Raw genomic sequence first — 19,197 nt, forward strand, 5'->3', positions numbered from 1 at the left:
TCTGAATGCACAACACGTCAAACCTTCAAGCTGCTTCTGATGGTTGCTCGCAGCATGATTTGAGCATCATGTCACGAAGCCCAGATCATGTGACGCAAGGTTTCTTGAACATGACATTGAGTTCACTGTACTCCTCATAATTCACAGATATGAATCCAATAAAGTGTCTTTGGAATGTGGTGGAATAGGAGAGTCACATCACTGATGTGCAAACTTAATGCACATATTTTTTGTAATACTATCATATAAATATGAACAAAATTCTCTGAGGAATGTTTCCAGCATTTTGTTAAATCTTAGAATTAAGCAAATTTGTCCCGAGGGCAGAAGTGTGAACAGTCCGTGTTGGGGGGTGTGTGGGGTCTTTGGGGATGGACTCTGCAATGGTAGATGCTCTGCAGAGAGGGCAGCAGGGTCCTGATGATCTTCTCCACAGGTGTTATCACTCTCTGCAGGTGTTTGGTCCATAGCAGTAGTGCTGCTGTACCATGCAGTGATGCAGCTGGTCAGTGTGCTCTCCACAATGCAGCTGAAGAACTTGCTGAGGATCTTGGCCGACATACCGAATTTCCTCAGCCTCCTCAGGAAATACAGCTGCTGCTGAGCCTTCTTGACCAGCTGTGTGGTGTTCAGTGTCCAGATGAGGTCCTCAGTGATGTAGACGCCCAGGTGTCCAAAGCTGCTCACCCTTTCCACTTCAAGCCCCGGATAAACAGCGGCTGGTGAGGCTTCCTCTTCTTCCTTGTGTCCATCATCTCTTTTGTCTTATCAGTGTTGAGGGTGAGGTTGTTGTCCTCCCACCATGACACCAGACCGGCCACCTCTGCTGTAAGCCACTTCATCCCCTCCAGTGATGCGACCAATCACTGCAGTGTCATCCGTGAACTTTAGTATGGTGTTTTCCCTACTGGAGGCAACACAGTCGTGGGTATCTACTTAGATACTTAAATTCAGAGTCTATTCAAGTACACAGTTAACAGGAAGATGTTCAGCTCTTTTACTCAGACAGTGTAACACATGAAAACAAGAGTTAGTTTGACAGAAGAGTACAGCATCAGGATGAGGAAAATTCATTTTACTGGTGAAAAGTGAAGCAATGGCTCTTTTTTGGCAGATGAGCCGACAAGTTATGAGTGGTTATCAAAGTCTGAGCCAAGAGTGGAACGAATCAGCATCTACCCTTGTCTTCTCCATTTGCTATTATATATATTAAGAGCTGTGAGGCGGCACGGTGGTTAGCACTGTTGCCACACAGCAAGAAGGTCCTGAGTTCAATTCCACCATTAGGCCGGGGTCTTTCTGTGTGGAGTTTGCATGTTCTCCCCGTGTTTGCGTGAGTTCCCTCCGGGTACTCCGGCTTCCTCCCACCGTCCAAAGACATGCAACTTGTGGGGATAGGTTAATTGGATAATCCAAATTGCCACTAGGTGTGAATGTGCGAGTGAGTGTGAATGGTTGTCTGTCCCTGTGTGTTAGCCCTGCGACAGACTGGCGACCTGTCCAGGGTGTACCCTGCCTCTCGCCCTATGACAGCTGGGATAGGCTCCAGCGCCCCCCGCGACCCTGAAAAGGATAAGCGGAAGCGAATGGATGGATGGATGGAAGAGCTGTGAGGCATCGACAGAGCAGTTTATTCAAGGTCAGTCTCACTTCTTATTTAAGGGCCCTGGAAGAGGGGTAATAACCACATAGAAAACTCTCCATTTCAAAATTCAAGCTGCAAAATACTCTCTGAAATGATAAAACTGGATATATTTTCAGGAAAAAGTGTTGAGAGGGTAAAACCTCTATGAGATAAAACTATTTTTCTGCAAAAGAAACACATTTATTTGGTGTTCATGGTTGGACTGTCACATTTCTTAAACCTTTACTGCATGACTCAGTTGAAACCTATCAAACTTAAGAAATGTTCTATGAGTTGGACGTATTCAAAAAGAAAACAGCACAACATTAATTTAGAAGAGATCACAGGTTTTCTGTATTAGATACACCCACATACAATATAATACAATACAGTTTTATTTATATAGCACGTTTAAAAATCCGGAGGCACACCAAAGTGCTTCACAGTAATAAGGAGAAACAACATAAGTCAATAACAGGGTACAGATCAGCACTAGCACAGACAGAATGGAGGCACTAATAGACCAAAAGAGTTAAATAAAACAGGTATCAAACCTCAATACAGAAGGAAGGTCAGGTCATGAATACAAAACATCTAGTAAGAAGATAAAAACAGCAGTAAGATTAATAATAAAATAATACATTTAATAAAATGTTTTTATTGCACTTCTTTACATCCTCACACATCTATGCGTGGCATCTGTTTTTGAAAACTATTTGTAAGCTAAAGCTGTTTGGGTCCTTGACAAAAAGAGAAAACGATCAGATCATTTGTTTCCTATAAAACGAAAATGTCCTATCTTTAATTACACCTACATACTATATATCTGCATTTTGTATTACTGTAAAAAGTGAGAAAAGGAAGAGTGAGGTCCAATTGAGAGCAGGATAAAAAACAGAAAGGGATGCCAAGGAATACTACAACTCTGTAGTAGTTAAGAACACATTTACAATAACAACAAGCCCAGGGCCTCAAAAAATAACAAAAACTAGCAGTCCAACTGCATGGGTGTAACATTATTAAGGCAAACACTACACAAGCAGCCAGTACAGCAATCAGTCTTTTTATTGGTTGTCTCTCACTGGTAAAAGTCTTTTACTGGGTCCAAGTCCTACACATCCAATTGTCTACCAACAATTCCAATCTCAGGTCTCTTTGGCATCAACCTGTACTGCCCATGTTGTTGCTCTGCTGTTACCTGCTCTCTGACCCCCCACAATCCTTTTGTGTAGTGAGCAGGTGTTCATAATTTCTTGGATTAGAAAAACATGGGTAGGAAGTAAAAACATTTCAAAATAAAAGCATGCAAACTTCTAAAAACATGCAACTACAAAACCAAGCTAATAAAATACATGATAAAACATTAACACTGCCATTATCCTATTATTGTAATAGAGCACCATGCCAGACTACAGGTTTATGTGCGGTTCCAAGAGTGTCTAAAAATAGAGTTGGCAGGGTCTTCAGCTGTAAGGTCCCTCGCCTGTGGAACCAACTCCCAGTTTGAATTTGACCCATAGACACCCTCCATACCTTGATTAGGCTTCAAACTTGCCTTTTTGGTAAAGCTTATAGTTTAGGTTGGACAATCAACCATCCCTTAGCTACCTTGCTGCTATAGGCTCAGACTGCTGCAGGACTTCACTGTGATCCACTTAGCACTTCTTTGCCTTTCACCTCTTTCCACTGCTCACATGCAGCATGTCATTAAATATTTTCCCCTCGCTCCCTTATTCTCTGTTTCACCTTGTCTCCCCAGGCTCTTTTTTTCTTTTTTTTGTGTCATCTTTGCTTTTTCCTCTCACCCCACATCCATTCTCAGCAGATGGCTCCCCCTCCCTCATCCTGGCTCTGCTGGAGCTTTCTTCAAAATTCTGTATAGTCCTTACAGTAAATGAGTGCCCTGAGTTGACTGTTATAATTTGACACAATAGAAATAAACCTGAATTGAACCTGAATTGAATTGTACTGGTGAGTAAGCCTGCAGTACCAACACTGTCAAACCACTTCATGCAATGACATTTCAGGATCTCAGTACTCAGGAGAACAGAAAAAATGGTGGATAAAGTAAATAAAGTTCACCTACACCAGCCAAACCTCTGTACAAACGATATAAATAAAGCCATTAAAACACAATTTTGAGCCCACAGTTTAAAACTGCTTTATGCAGCACACAACAATTACAAAAACACATTAATCTCTCTTTATCTCTGAAAGGCTTTAGCTTTGTTCAACATCTGTTGAGTCACAGGTTAACTGTAAAAATATCAGATCTTTTGTACAATAGCAGGAACAAGGATAACTCTATGGCAGTGGTTTCATTTTGCTATCATACTGTAACTGATTACAGCTACAGTATGACGTTTCCTTTAAAAACAAGGATAGCTCTCAGAAAGACCAAATCTGGCTGCGTAGCTATTAAACACAAGAAGAATGATGACAGTAATTACAGTGGGAAAACAGTTTGATCCACATGAGACCTAAATGCTTTGTGCTCAAGAGGCAGATAATTATTTTTCTGCAATATCTACACCCCTCCCATTATAGTACACACAAACATATGGTCTTTTATTCTGTACACATGTGAGCAGTGTTTTTTCCTCTTACTGCACTTTTGTGGGACTGTAACCCAGCCTGTGCCTGTTTTTGGACTCAAGTACTTTTCACAATAGATCTGTCACGGCTGATTGATTCCCGCGCCACGTAGCTCCTCAAGCTGTTTTTGTCCTGATCTCAAAATAACGTCTCATAACTTTGTGTACTGCATGTACACTACTTCTTGTCCAGTGTAAACTCGGAGACTTCAACAGCACAAAAAACAGATAAAAATTAGATTATAAAAACCAGTTTCGCAGATTCTAACACCCCCCCCCTCCCCCCCCACACACACACACACAACGCAGACACACAGCACAGATATAACGAAGACTGTGATTTCAAATCTAATACCAACCACAAAAGGTCAGTGAACCCAGAGGAAAACTGATTTTAGCCTTTGGATATTTATTCCTTCAGTATTAGATATAACTTTATTTCCTATTTTATTAAATAATTACTGCAGCCTTGTCTGAGATTCTTTCTGCTTTAAGGATTTTCATAAGATTTTTATTTTGAGGGTTGAAAAATGATACTGAACTAGAACGCAGACTAACTGTAGTTAAAAAAAAAAGGTAGATAACAGTTACTGCGCTTATTTGAATTATATCCTTTTTGAGTTGCAGCAATTTTATTAGTTCCAGAAATTGTTTTGTACCATCTACAATCCATTTGCTATCATGGGTTTGTGGTTTGGGAGTGAAATTCAGATTATTGCTGTAAGATTTTTTCACAGTCAGCTGAAATTACACACAGATGGTTTCAGCATCCTGTGGGGAAGCTTTGGGGAGGATGTATGGAAGAAGTTTGACCACAGTAATATGTTTTCAGTGACCCCAAAGATATAATGTGTTTTCAGACATCCTCCCTGTAGACTCGCAACATCACAAATGCCCATCTGGGATATTATTGGGTCCCACTAGTTAAAATATTATAGGAGTTCTTAAAACAGACATTTTAAGAACTGTGGGCCGATCCGAGAAAGCGTGAGTATTTGTTCTGTTTTTGTAATACATTTGGTCTCGCTTTATTTTTGCATCAATTAACGAGATTATGGTTGCAATTTAAACACCAATTAGAGACAAAAGCTTCTTTATCAGAATTTGAAAGCAAATTTTGGGCTTCAAAATCCAATTAATGAAATCAATTTTGTGATCAGTCCCTGTTTGCCCCTATTTCCTCTGTTTTTCTTATCTTTTCCCTTCACCTCCACCCAGTCATGACAGATGGGTGCCTCTCTCTGAGCCTGCTTCTGCAGAGTGTTGCTTCCTGTTAAAAGGGATTTTGTCCTTCCTTTGCCAGGTGCATGCTCTCAGGGAATTGTCTGATCATTGGGGAACATTCTCTACATTCTTCACCTTGGATTATAAAGCTCCCTGATGATGAGGGTTGTGAATCGGTGCTGCTTAGATAAAACTAATTCTATTCTATTCTACAAACTGTTTGCCAAATCCAGGCCTCAAGTGCCGGTGTCCTGCGGGTTGCAGATGTGTTGTTTATCAAGCACAGTTGATTTAAATGGCTAAATTACCTCCTCAACATGTCTCGAAGGTCTCCAGAGGCCTGGTAATGAACTAATCATTTGATTCAGGTGTGTTGACCCAGGGTGATATCTAAAACCTGCAGGACACCGGCCCTTGAGGCCTGGATTTGAACACCCCTGCTCTAAGTAGCTCTTCATTTGAGTGTGTTATGCTCCCTCCACTTCCTTTATACTTTGCAGGGTTTTCTCTTTCTGAGGCCGTATGTTGGAGAAGATGGTTAAACTGACTGGGGTTTACCTGTGTAAGGCTCACAACAGGTACAGCCTAGTAGTATATGCAAAAAAAGGGAAATAACTGTGTTATTCCCCAACAAACACATAAATAACAGTAAAACTGTGTTTTGCTTATAGATTTTGTTTGATCAGGTTCCAAGGCTGGTAGTAGCTGTGACAGCTTTTTACTAGTTGCTGCTGGTGCTACTGTTGAGAATGCAGCAGCAGCCCTGACAGCTGATATGTTGGTCATTTTCTACACTTATTTCTAGTTTCTTTTCCTCTTTTAGCTTTTCAGCTCCAACTTTTCACTTGTTTGTCCATCTTTATAGATCACTTTTTCCACACTAACCTGTTGATTGGGCAATCCAGTGTCAGCTATGAAAAAGGGCTGCTGGAAATGCTTGTAGGGCTGGTGTGCAACTGCCATTCAAGCCACCCAGTAGCCTGTATAATTATATTGACAAAGAAAAAAAAATCATATTGACCATCAGCCCACAAGTGTTTTGGCCCACTGGGCAAATGCCAAGGAATGAAACCACTGGGTTTTAGATTTTTTTTCTTGTTTTGCCGACACACTGCACTAATATGTCAGTTGTCCGTTCATGCATACCATGACTGATTCTTCATACCTCATGTTTATTATTTTGACATCGCAGTCTGTCTTGTCTCCCCTCTTTCTCAGTGGCTATGAGCTGGCTTGGGACAAATTCTGACATTCAGTTTTCAAGTAAAACTGCACAAGAAAAACAATTAAATTAAATAGACGGATTGAAATTGGATTTGTAAGCTAGCTCTAATGGCAGGGTCTCAGTGCATCCTTGTGTCTCTCACGGTGTTGACGTCACACCAGATTTTCTGCTTTAAACAAAAAGAAAAAACTGTGTTTTTTATTGGACATGTTGTAATCAGTAATTATACCTTTCCTACTAAGTGAGGTAAGAAAGTCAGTAGCCAATGTCAGATGGCTTGCACATGAACCAAAGGGTAAATTTTCCTATTATACTTGATGTAGTACAGTTTGCTTGCCAACAGTACACAATTAAATAATTCATGGTAAACTCTGCTCCAGAGTTGTGGACAAACCTTCAGTCACACACTCACTTCCTGAAGCTGATAATCCAAGTGGGACAAAATCCAGATTTTTTTCCTGGAAATGAAATGTTAGGTTGTTGTGAGCCTGTCCAACCCTGTAATTTCCCCTGTATCCCTTTTTTCTATAATCAGAATTGCACTTACAATATTCGATGCTGGAATGCAGCGTTCTGCCTTTGGTGGTTTATGTTCTCTCTTATATGTAAATGCACACACAGGCACGGCAATATTTTCAGAGAGACTTCGAGATCAATTACACACATGAGCACACATTCCCAGACATGTATGACTAACTAATACATAATTCATCAACTCATTACCTTCTGCACAACAATACACAGATATATGAGTAACCATTTCACATTGCAGTAATCTCCATTGGAAACATGGTTAACAATAAGGCCGCTAATCTGCTATGTCACATGTAATTAGCAATAACTGAGAGTGTTATTCCTGCATGTGTGCACATAGACCATTTCAGTAGCTTATTGTGTGCTTTTTTAAACTAAGGTTAGAACTTGGATATTGAACAGGAGCAGTTCTACAGAAAGTCACTGCAAAATATCAGCTAAATCCAAGTATTTCTTTTTAAATGTCACAAAACCGAGACAGGTGTATTACTTACCTTTCAGTCAGAGTTGCATCAATGACTCTGTTTGACACAACATACACTGAGACTCTTTTTGCTGACAGAATCAAATTTAATTGGATCCACAGAGGCATATGAAACACAATGATGTGGCTTTTATACAAAACCTCTTCCTTTTCTTAATGACAATGTTTGCTTTAGGGCTGTTTTGACAACTACAATACTTTAAGCAAAGAGACACAATCTGATACTTACAAACATGCTTTGTGAAAGAAAAGTCTTTTCTCATAATAATTCTTACTGCTTTCATTTTTGAGTCACCTGCACTGTAACCATTAGCATAACAATACACCCAATCACCCACCTGCTTTTGTCTATTTAGCTTTATTGATATGTATAGTTAACTCTTTAAAGAGTGTCTATTTTCTGTTCTGAATTTAAAGAGAAAAAAAAGGTCATTTAGGTATATATGCTGCTCAATAAAACAAAGGAACCTTCATCACAGTATAACACATAATCAGGTAAACTGTCAATTTGACCAGCTGACACACATAAACCGCTATGATCGCATTTCACCTGCTCTGGTGCAAATGAGAGTGACAAAACATCTGGAGATGCCAGAGTATCCAGAAGCTTTCACGCCTGTCACAGATAGATCAAGAAATTGGAGATCCATTGTTTGACCTGCCATCGTTGGTGTTCTCAGGTGAATTCCTACACAGCTGCACAATGCTGGGCTGTAAGCACAGGTCCTGCTAAAGACTGACTTCACGCCTTCCTCAGTCTCGTTCTAACATTTTAGTCAGAGACATGTACATGAGTAGCCTGCTGGAGGTAATTTTGTAGGGCTCCTATAGCTCTTTGCGTAATAGAAAACATGCTGGTTTTGCTGCTGGGTTGTTGCTCCTATATAGCCCCCTCCAGTTCTCCTTATGTAGCATCCTGCCTCCTGGTATGTCCTTCACTCTCTTATGACAGGATATGGATGTACCATCCTAGAGAAGCTGCTTTTTCAACCAGAATGGGCTGCAGTTACCATCTAATGCCAATGGTCCACGGACATCAGCTATTACTACTTCCTTTTTGAGAGGTGTCTTGGTGTTACCACTCCAGTGCAAGTGTTAGCACTGATGCACTGGAGAGAAATCAGCTGAAAATGATTCACAATGGTTTCTTCAATTCAAGTCAATTTTATTTACACCAAAACAGTCACTTCAAGGTGCTATTTCTTGTTTATATGGTTTCCTATATATCTACATATAATATATAAACATATTAATAAAAATATCTGTAATAAATGTCCACATTTATTCTAAAAAAAAACACAGTGTCAGGTTCTGCTTTCTTTGCACGAACTACAATGAAACAAGAATTAATTTTGGAAATACCTTTGCTACAATAGAGGTACTGATAGCTTTCAAATTCATGTGTACATCATGCCTGTTAGCAATAGTTCACACTTAGTGAACACACATTTTAGAGGAGTTTAATATTGTTTTTATTTAATAATTTTGGATAAATTAGGATGACCATCATTGCTACAGCCCTATAAAACGTATGCTTCCCAACTAGACAAATTGATATTGCACAAGTTTCACTGGTTTTGTATTATACTGTGAAGATTGTATCTTCTCTTAATTTTTTTAAGCAGTGTTTCATTGCTGGCTTCATTTATTTACGGTATCAAAAAAACCCAGCAACAAATAAATATGGTGGGTGGGGCACAATTTTTGTTCTGCGTTACTAAGTTTGACATAGAAAGCATAACAACAATCTAACTTTCATTGTCAATGTGGTGCATTAACAAAAAATCTTAGTCATACATTGTGTTTTTAAATGCAAAACCTTTTTCTTTAAAAACCGTCCTGGAATATAAAACAATCTTTGGACATCTGTACAAGCTGTAGATTTTGTGCAAAAATTATATTTCTAAAAATTAAAGTACGCCTGAAAAATTGTGCAGCTGACGGTGACTGTAACCGTGTAAGCATGAATCTTACAATGAGGCAATGAAGGCAAATGAGGAATTTGAGTTAGGTGTCAGACAAATCCAAGAGGCTCTGGATAGAGCGTGTACATCTAATTATATATATACAGTTAAATATTCAATTAAAATTCAGTTCAACCAAATTACTCCTCTGTCCATATACATTCAATCAAAATTTGTTTAAAAATGGAGTAGATGAATAAAAATATGGATTTCGTGCTTTATGCAGTCAATAACAAACCTGTGATATATTATTATTTTCTTGTTTGGCTTTGGCTTGTTAAAACCAGAATAAGTTAAACTTTGTATCATGTTCCTTCTAAAGGTGAAAGAGTCCATATTCTGTGTGCCTGCCTCAGCATAGCAAACACTGACTCCTATCACAGCATGATAAGATAGAGAGGTCTCCAGTAAATTGCAATTCCTGACCACTCAGACATTAAGAGTCTCTCATGGTGCAATTCACATTCATTTCCATCGAACCAAAAGTTTAAATAAAATCATACTTTGACACCAAGAGGTTCTTCTGTACCACAGATTAGTGCACACTGCTGCAAACACACACGACACAAGCATGTCCCACAATGGTTACACCGGATAAGATGTGAGAAGGGTTGAAATAGCTGTCCTCCATATGTGCACAGGCAGACACACGTACGCACACTGAACGCCAGTAAAGTTTTGATTTATTTGATCATTCCTAATGTCTGAAGTCAATAAGTGTTTTTTCCTCCATCTCCCAGAAGCAATAAATACTCATATGCAGCTGGGCAGGACTCAGTGGCATTTCCTGCAATGTTCTGAATCGGTGAACATCATGATCCCTGTTTGTTACTTCCTCATCCTCTTCCTGCTCAAGCTATACAACTGCCACATGATAAGCACGGATCCAAAGCAAGAAGCGCAATCAGTGAGAGTTTTTGCGATGAGGTCCCAGGGAAGTCAGACATTAGTTTCCTCTCCTTCCAGAGTATATGAGCGGTACTTCACGCGCTCTTCCAGACACACATCCTCTGTGGCAGTGCTGCTGGTGGCGCCTCTGTGCGATTGCAAAGAGAAGTGCAGGGTGTGCCTGCTTTTGGCAGGTCTGCATTTCCCTGTCCCGTTGCTAAAGGAGACAACGAGTTTGCGGTTCTCCTCAGCTGCAGTGGAGCAAACCGGGCCGCTGTTGGCTTTGTTGAAGTGAGGCCAGTCAACATTTGGGTCACCGGTGTTGGGCACATTGCCAGTGGCGATACTGCCGCTTTTAACGTGTGGCGTTTGGCTGTGTGTGTGGCGGTACTCCTCATCAATGTCCTTACCCAGTTTCCACCTCTTCCACTTTTTCAGCATCTCCGACTGCACCTGAGAGAGGAAGTGATGGGAGAGAGATAGTGGTGATGAAGATTGAACAAGACACAGAGGACATCAATAGATGGATGTTCTTTGCCAAAAACTGCATTTAAAAGACTGCATATTAGCAGATGGATCCTGTCGTGTCTGCTGGTCTTTGCAGACAAAAGAAACAAAAGTGGAACTTGAAGATGTTTTTAGAGATACAAAAGAACAAATAAAGGAAGAGACAGAGACAATAAAAAATGTATCCTCACAAAGAAGATACATTTAAAATTAAAGTGGCTTTTGACAAATGAATCAGTCTCACCTCTTTATTGACAAAGCAGTACAGGATGGCAACCAGCAGGCCCTGAAATGGAAGAACATTTAATATGCTTATTGTACTTAAAATACATTTTTTCATTATTAGAAACAAATACCCAGAAAATCACTATTTTTGCCTCATTACTCTCATCTAGTTCCCACAATAAAAGAGTAAAAACACTTTTTTTCAACAAGAGGAAAACAAACAAACAAAAAAAAGAGTCATTTTATTGCACTGGACAGCTAAAACACTTGATCACTGAACTGCCAAAGGCAGAGGCATAGTATGAATGATGGAGAATATAATTAATGCAGCCCAATCTCATTCCTAGGGTGTCAAAATCTCTATTACTATTTTGTCAGAGCCGCTGGGATCTCACAGGTGCACCGAAACCTGTCTTATAGAAATAGAGAGACGCTCTCTCACTCCCAGCTTGTCACATATGGATGCTTGCAAACAAGCACGTGAAGCCACATTTAAATGCACCGCCATTTTTTAATGTGTAGAGTTATTGTTATGAGGGGGCGCATTGTACCACAAAGTAATTTTTCACTAAAACTAATCAGGTAAGTTTATGGTGCAAAGACCTAAATTACAAGCAACAGCACAAGAGCATTCAAAATTAATGTGCCTTCTTGTGACTTACTCCACCTTTCATCTCCACCGTAATAAATGCACTTCCTAGTCTTTCCAAAAAAAGAATTTTATCTCTCAGCCATGAATGCTGCCACATCTGGTTCATCAAGTCACGGTGCCAGGACAGCTTGTTCACATTTCCTGCAACACCAGCAGTATCTGACAGAAGGGTAGGATTTGTGTGCTGCCTGAGTAAGAAATAGTCTAAAAAAATAAAATTTGAGGATTAAGAAGGAGTTTGCTGGGCAAAAGAAATGTCGAACCCAAGCTCTTCACCTATGTTTGCCTTTATATGCAAATGTACAACATATAAAAGTGCCAATTTCTTTGTTCTCTGTGACATCTTTGAGTTATACAGATAATTTATTACTTTAGCGTGCAGTTTATGTCTTCCTGGGTATTAATCCTCTGAGGTCCCTCTGTTATATTTATGGGCACATGTGGAACAAGTGAAAGTTGAACTTATACCTGGAAGGAGTTGAACAGGAGATCACAGAAGAGGCGAACGAGGCGCAGAACAGAGCCTTTAGGAACAGATTCATCAATGACAAAGGTGAAGAGGATGGCATGAATCCCAAGCAAGGGAATGAGAGTCAGGGTAGATTTTGCCAGTCTGGAAGAACGGAGAAAGGGGAAGCAAATGGTATTAGAGATTACAAGAAAACTCTGAAAACAGGGGACTATATATAAAAATGGCTATAATACCAAAAAAGTTAATTCCCAAGCGAAAAAGCTACTAAGACTAAGTAAATGCTTCCTGTCTGCATTTTCTTTAAAAAAACAAAAAAGAAAAGAAATAAAGGAACACATTTCTCACCTGAACTTGTAGTCAGTGTATCTCATCTGGTGAGCTCTAAGTTTAGACATTAAGATTTTAATAATACGGATAAATATGAAGAAGTTAATCTGAAAGAAAGAGGATAAAGAAAGTCACTTTGAAGCAAACACAATGCAATATTTTAGCATATGGTGCTAGAGAGAAGATTACTGCCGCTTTGGAACGCGTTAGTAGTTAACACAAAGTCTGACTTTAAACGAAGTCCTCACAGTGGGACTGGGCAGACGGATTAACGTCCCCACAACACGAGCAATTCAAGTGCTTGCGCACAGAACAAGCATGTGCACGTGCGCACACACTGTGATCTAGTGCAGGACACTTACTGATGGCAGGTCATTTATTATCACAGCACTCAAGATTTTGGCGCTCCAAGTTTGGTAAAGTGCGTGTGCTGTCTCAACACAAGTATTTGTGTAAATATGTATAGTGGAGTGTACACAAACGCAGTTTATTTAGGTGTGAATCAGGTTGTTTGCGCAATAGTAGAACTGCAGAACAGCTCTGGGGTTGTTGCACAATGATGAAAGACTTTACAACAACTTTACATTTTTACCAACTTTTTCTGCAACTGCATTAAAAAGTAATGCTCCCACACAGTGCAGCACTGCGCATGTTTAAGTGCACTGGTCATAAGTGTGTCCATCCATAATGCTATTTGGGAACAAGAATCAGGAAACACACAAAAGGAAAGCGTCAGCTGGTTTTGGTATGTGATGTTGTTAAGAGGGAGTGTAAACACAATGATGTTGTCCTATATGAAATTTTAAATACTGATATTTTGTGAATATTGCACATGTGGTTGTATAAAGTTATATTTTGTCATCAGACTGAGCAAAGTGAAATAGCACAGCACTGAATGTAGGAACTGATAAAATATCAACTGCAGAAAATAAAAGTCACTATTTTTACACGACTTACATTTTTCCTGCAGTCCTATTTTCAACAGCTGCCTCATCTACACACATTCAAATACAAGCAGGCAGACAAAAGCATTTGGTATCTTTATGAGCACTCCTAAGCATCTGCCAAGACATAGATTGTTTTGAATTGTCTTTAAAACATTATCCAAATGTAAACTGACAAAGTTAAACACAAAGGTGAGAGAGAGAGAAAGAGATACAGAGAGTCTTACCAGATAAGCAAAAAGTATAGGAGATCGGATAATCCACCAATATCCCATGTTAATATTCCTCTCCCAGCACCTAGATACAGAAACAAACTTATGGGCATAACACATTTTATCAACATTTCCTCTGCAATATAAATTCTTTAAAGGAAACCAGGAGAAAAAAGACCCGCACTGATCTGTCTCCTCAGGGGTCACGGATAAAAGCGGCAATAATTAAACTGTCTTCCATTTGATGTGAGAATTCCATGAATTGATTAAACTTACTCTTCATTCTCATACAGGTATTTCACTGTGATCCATGGCAACACAAATATGAGCGGAGCACCTGAGAATGACAGAAAGCAAAGAATAAGGATCCCAAATCATTTCCTCCAAAGCACACGCAGTAGTCCTAGCTAATATTTATACTTTAGTCCAGTAATCAGTATCAAGTTATATTATTATATCACTGCCCATGATACAACATTTTTTATATTTTTTTCTGTCCTTGTGAATTTAATATCTCATTACCATTTCAAATATTTCCGCTCTCGTCTTATCCTAAGCAGACTTTAAAGGTCTCTAAATATTAAAATCATCTCTGTCATGTCTGCCTTTATCTAAGCTTCAATGAGCTCAATCCCTATGTGTTTATGAATGTGGTCTCAGAATTGTATCAGGCCTGTCAGGCTATAACACATCAAGGTGAGCTGGACAGTTGTTATTTTAGACATGGATGAGTAGTTTTCTTCAGTGAGTATTTTTAAAAGCTATACAAGAACTTAACTATGGACAGCTGTATAATTAAGTTCTTATTACAGAACAGGAGGCTGAAAATCATACATTCAATATTCATTTGAAAATGTAAAAATGGTGGAATCTAGGAAGTCTGAACTGGAGAAGCACATCTGCTCTTGAATGCTTGTTGTTACGGAATCTGAGGACTTGTTAAGTAGTAGTAGCAGCTGGACTCATTACATTTTTGTGTGTTTCAAAACAATACTTGACAGAGTTCCACGCCGTTAGGTGTTTACAGTGATATGAAAAAACAAAAGCAAAACATATTTTCTTTCAGTGTCTCGTGGGTATGAATTAGATATCTCACAGTCTTAAAGACTACTGGGTGTTATACATCAAAGTCAATTTGCAGGTCTTGCAGAGTGCTACTGTCTAAGGAAATGTAAAAACAAAACCTGTATAAATCTTTCTTTGTCTCCAGAGAGAGACACACTAATGCAGGCTTTAGGTTTTAAAAAAGAATGAAGAATACATTATTTGGTTAGTCAGAGAAGTTTGAATTCAGGGCTTTTTTGAAAACCTTCTATTTTCAGTCACAGCTTAGTTTTAAGGTCTAAAAAACATTTGTAACCGTCAGTGGTATCTCTCAGCCTCCTAGCAGAAACACCTGTGGTGTCAATTTGAAAATCCTATGTCACCTTGTTTTCAAGTTATTGCATTCACAAGATTTTTAGAAAACACTTTGAAGTCGAGGTCACTGAGATTCAAAGCCGCCTAAGACTCTTCGAAGGCGCACCTATTGTATCAATTTGAAAACTCTATAGTGCCTTGTTCTCAGGTTATTGCATTCACAGGATTTTCAGACTACCTGGCTTCTGACCTTTGACCTTTAGGTTAAGGTCACTGAGATTCAAACTTATCCGCCCGCCTGGTGGGGAGACGTGAACTCCCCATCAGCCTTTAACAGTTATGGTCTGGGGTAAAATACACCCTTCTGATAAGTTAGTTCTGCTGTGTGCTACACAATATTTATATATACAAGAACGTTGTTACACCTAGCAGCTGGGAGACAGACAGACAAAACATATTGGTAGCAAGAGAAAACCTCTAAGGATACATTCCCACTTCAAACATGAAAAGAAGGTAAGGTGTAGTGTTTTTAGTAGTCTCGAGTGTTTATGGGATACAATAGCTAGAGACCGCAGATTTTCTTGTACCTCCTCCTTGCTCTCAGAGCTATTAACATAACTGTTGGCTGACTTGTTGTTGCTAATTTCTGTCGTCTGACTAAATCACCCATCAAAAGACTGGCTGAAAGTCAGAGCGCTGTTCACTGTTGGACCTTTTGCATTACGTTGATAAGCACAAAGCCAAGTGTTCAGCTGCTGTTTAGCAGATTATGCTCTTACCCCAACCAATGGCCAGGTAAATGTAGAAGTACTTCCTCTCGCTGAATACAGTGATGACTAAGAGGCTATGAAGATAGATGCCTTCCACCAGAAGCCAATAGTTGTTGGCCATTACACTGTACTGCATCATCACCATGGCACCACGACACCACATCACAGCCTGACACGAGACAGATACCATGGGAACACAAACAATAAGCCAAGTTGTCCGTGCTTGCACAAATGTAGCAAATGCAGCTTTTAAACAAAGCTTCACAGGGTAAAAGCTGACAAATGTTTCAGTTCAGATGAATTAGTTTAACATTGTTCCAGTTCAGGGACAACAGCTACAGTACAGCACAGTGGGAGTTTTATTGTGGAATACACGGGTAGTTCCCCCTTTGCTAGACACCACAAAAATGAAAGTAAAAAAAAATGTAATATTTTTAAGTGATTTTTACTTCTTAATGATTGAGCTAAATGTGGATTATCTGACATCTTCCTCGACAAATGTGGAGTGTTTCATGTAAAAAGAAGCAAGGGGAACTTGAATATATCCATAGCTGAGTTTGCACTGTCCACTCTATACATTGAGTCACTATCTTTTTGTACTAATGTTAAATTTCTTAACTGTAGTTTTTATTCCACTTATAACGTAGTAGAAAATCATCCCAAACTGTAGTGTGTAAAAGGTATATGCTACTTTGCTCTTCAGCTGTAAAGTTAATGTTATTTTATTACCCATTAAGAGTGGCTACAGAACATCCAAACAGTGGTTCATTTAATTTATTGCCAGTGATGCAAATAAAGCTAATTCATGTTACATATATTTTACTTCTATGTTGTAGAGAGATGTATAAAATGAAATGTAAAGTATTTATCCAGAAATACAAGCAATGTTGATCTGCCCATAGCCTCTAATATGGTGCAAGTATTCTGCTGTGTGTTTTAGCAACAGAGATAATTAGATGGGCAATAGCAGTATACATTTGAGTGGTATCAGATATCAACAGGTGTCTGCCCTCGCTCATCTTCTGTGTAATAAATCCTAGATAGTGATCAGTCCTTTATGTTTCTTGATATTCTCTTGCAACCGCATTTCAGAACTTTAAATTAAATTCTTATGGACCTTTATGAACTCATGACAGGTTAGAATAGCATGTGAATTTCAAACATATATAAACTATATACTATATGGACAAAAGTACTGGGCCACCCACACATTACACCTACTGGAACTGCTCGGCTATGGAAACACATGATGTTAATGCCAGAGGATGTTTGGAACTCTGCAGTTACTGAGTCAGCACTGCGTTGGCGACTTTTACGCACTATACGCCTCAGCACTTGGCGACCCCGCTGTTCAACTTTACGTGGTGTGTCACTTTGTGGCTGACATGCTGTAGTTTCTTTTCCCTTCTTTTGCAGTAACACTACTTATAAAGGTTGTTGGAAGAAAGTCTATAATCTATACATCCTATAGAGTGCCATGTTAGGGCTGGTGTGCTCTTTAGAAGAACAGGTCGCATGGTCAGGTGTTTGATTTTATGCACCTTTTGCAATGCGACTGAAAACACCTCATTTTGAATATTAAGAGGTGTGACCCATTACTTTTGTCAACATGGGGTATATTCGTTTACTGAAGCTTTATTTACAGGAAATGACATGAAAAACAACACCAACAACATCAATAATGTTTTGTAGAATATGTCTTTCTTATCACAGATTTGTTGGTCTAGACATACCCAATCAATATCTAGTCAGCAGTTTATTGAAATATATGTGTGGTGGTTGTTAAAACCTACATGGAATTTATGTTCAGGACGAGCTATGCAAGTCACACTGTTGAATATAAAAATTATATCGTGGTAGAATATTCTCTGTATGTGTTTGTGGCACATACTGCACTACATTACATTTGCGATCGACCTTTAATAGCAACATCCAGTGAACACTGATGTTTAAAGTGAGGGATTAAAAGTAAGTTATCTATATGTTTGTCTCCTCCAATCACTAATCACCTTAATATTATTATTTAACAGCCTCTACACTCTATATCTACTGTAATATGGTGGCTATGGCTAAGGTTTTACAACTGCAGGTGAACTGGATGTGTGTTTGTTCGCTGACCGGTATGTTGACCCAGCTTCGTGCCTGTGAGTCACTGTTGCTTCTGGGATCCAGTGTGAGGGTCAGTAAAGCATCTTTAACCAGAATGGACACAGCTCTCAGGATGAATGAGGCAAACAGGTTCATGTGGATGTTGTTTCTCATACAGTGGAGCTTCCTAAGAGGTAAGAAGTGAGAGTAAGAAGGTAGAAGATGTAAACAAGATCCCGTAATTCAAACCAGGTCTGCTCCTTAACCCCCTTAACACGTCCTCTTTACATGATGTACCTGAAGAAGATGAGAATTCCCAGTGCCAGCAGCAAAGCCCCCAGTGAGAGAGAGTAACCCACTGTGTACATGATCCGCAACTGAGTGAGGATGCGGCCATACTGCTGCTGAAAGAGATAAAGTCATTTACAGACATGGACTACATTCAAACATAGATACAAACACACAATTTATATTCAGCTTTATTTAAACAATACAAAAAGATCCTAATAATTTACTGAACAGATGGAGGATTTTCACATGCGGCAGTAAGTTCAGATCATAATGAGTTAATGTTTTAAGTACCAGTACCGTGTAACAATCTGCCACTGCAGGCAGCTTCAAAAATGGCCACTAATTAACAAGAAAGCCACACACAAAAACAAAGTACTGCACTGTGTACACACACCTCACCAGGGTCGTCCTCACATTCACTGGTATTCTTCTGTGCCCATTTGCCATCTTCACTGCAGAATCTGTAAACCAGACCATCCTGAACTATACACACAAAGAAACAACGATTGTAAGATTTTATTTTAGAGTGGCATATGTAAACTATGCAAATAGTGCTGTCGCCTAAACACAGTGACACTTTTGGATTTAAATGGTAAATGGCCTGCATTTGTATAGCGCTTTACTAGTTCCTAAGGACCCCAAAGCACTTTACACATTCAGTCATCCACACACAGGTGATGGCAAGCTACATTGTAGCCACAGCCACCCTGGGGCGCACTGACAGAGGCGAGGCTGCCGGACACTGGCGCCACCGGGCCCTCTGACCACCACCAGTAGGCAACAGGTGAAGTGTCTTGCCCAAGGACACAATGA

At 39.4% G+C, this 19,197-nt stretch overlaps 1 protein-coding gene across 1 annotated transcript in view; it reads right to left on the reverse strand.

Annotated features, from left to right (window-relative positions):
* Window positions 1–10,588: 10,588 nt before the first annotated feature.
* Window positions 10,589–19,197, reverse strand: part of gcgrb (glucagon receptor b) — a 51,594-nt gene continuing 42,985 nt past the window's right edge. The window contains exons 5-14 of the mRNA XM_085410437.1: window positions 18,779–18,867; window positions 18,391–18,497; window positions 18,124–18,280; window positions 16,015–16,174; window positions 14,153–14,213; window positions 13,892–13,961; window positions 12,739–12,827; window positions 12,390–12,534; window positions 11,289–11,330; window positions 10,589–10,990 (exon numbers count right to left, since the gene is read on the reverse strand). Coding sequence (XP_085266563.1) covers window positions 10,589–10,990; window positions 11,289–11,330; window positions 12,390–12,534; window positions 12,739–12,827; window positions 13,892–13,961; window positions 14,153–14,213; window positions 16,015–16,174; window positions 18,124–18,280; window positions 18,391–18,497; window positions 18,779–18,867 — 1,322 coding nt within the window. The remainder of the gene's footprint in view (window positions 10,991–11,288; window positions 11,331–12,389; window positions 12,535–12,738; window positions 12,828–13,891; window positions 13,962–14,152; window positions 14,214–16,014; window positions 16,175–18,123; window positions 18,281–18,390; window positions 18,498–18,778; window positions 18,868–19,197) is intronic.

This window comes from Rhamphochromis longiceps, linkage group LG6, assembly GCF_057381845.1.
Source record: "Rhamphochromis longiceps isolate RC_006_pf linkage group LG6, R_longiceps_female_GT1.1, whole genome shotgun sequence".
Lineage (NCBI taxonomy): Eukaryota > Metazoa > Chordata > Actinopteri > Cichliformes > Cichlidae > Rhamphochromis > Rhamphochromis longiceps.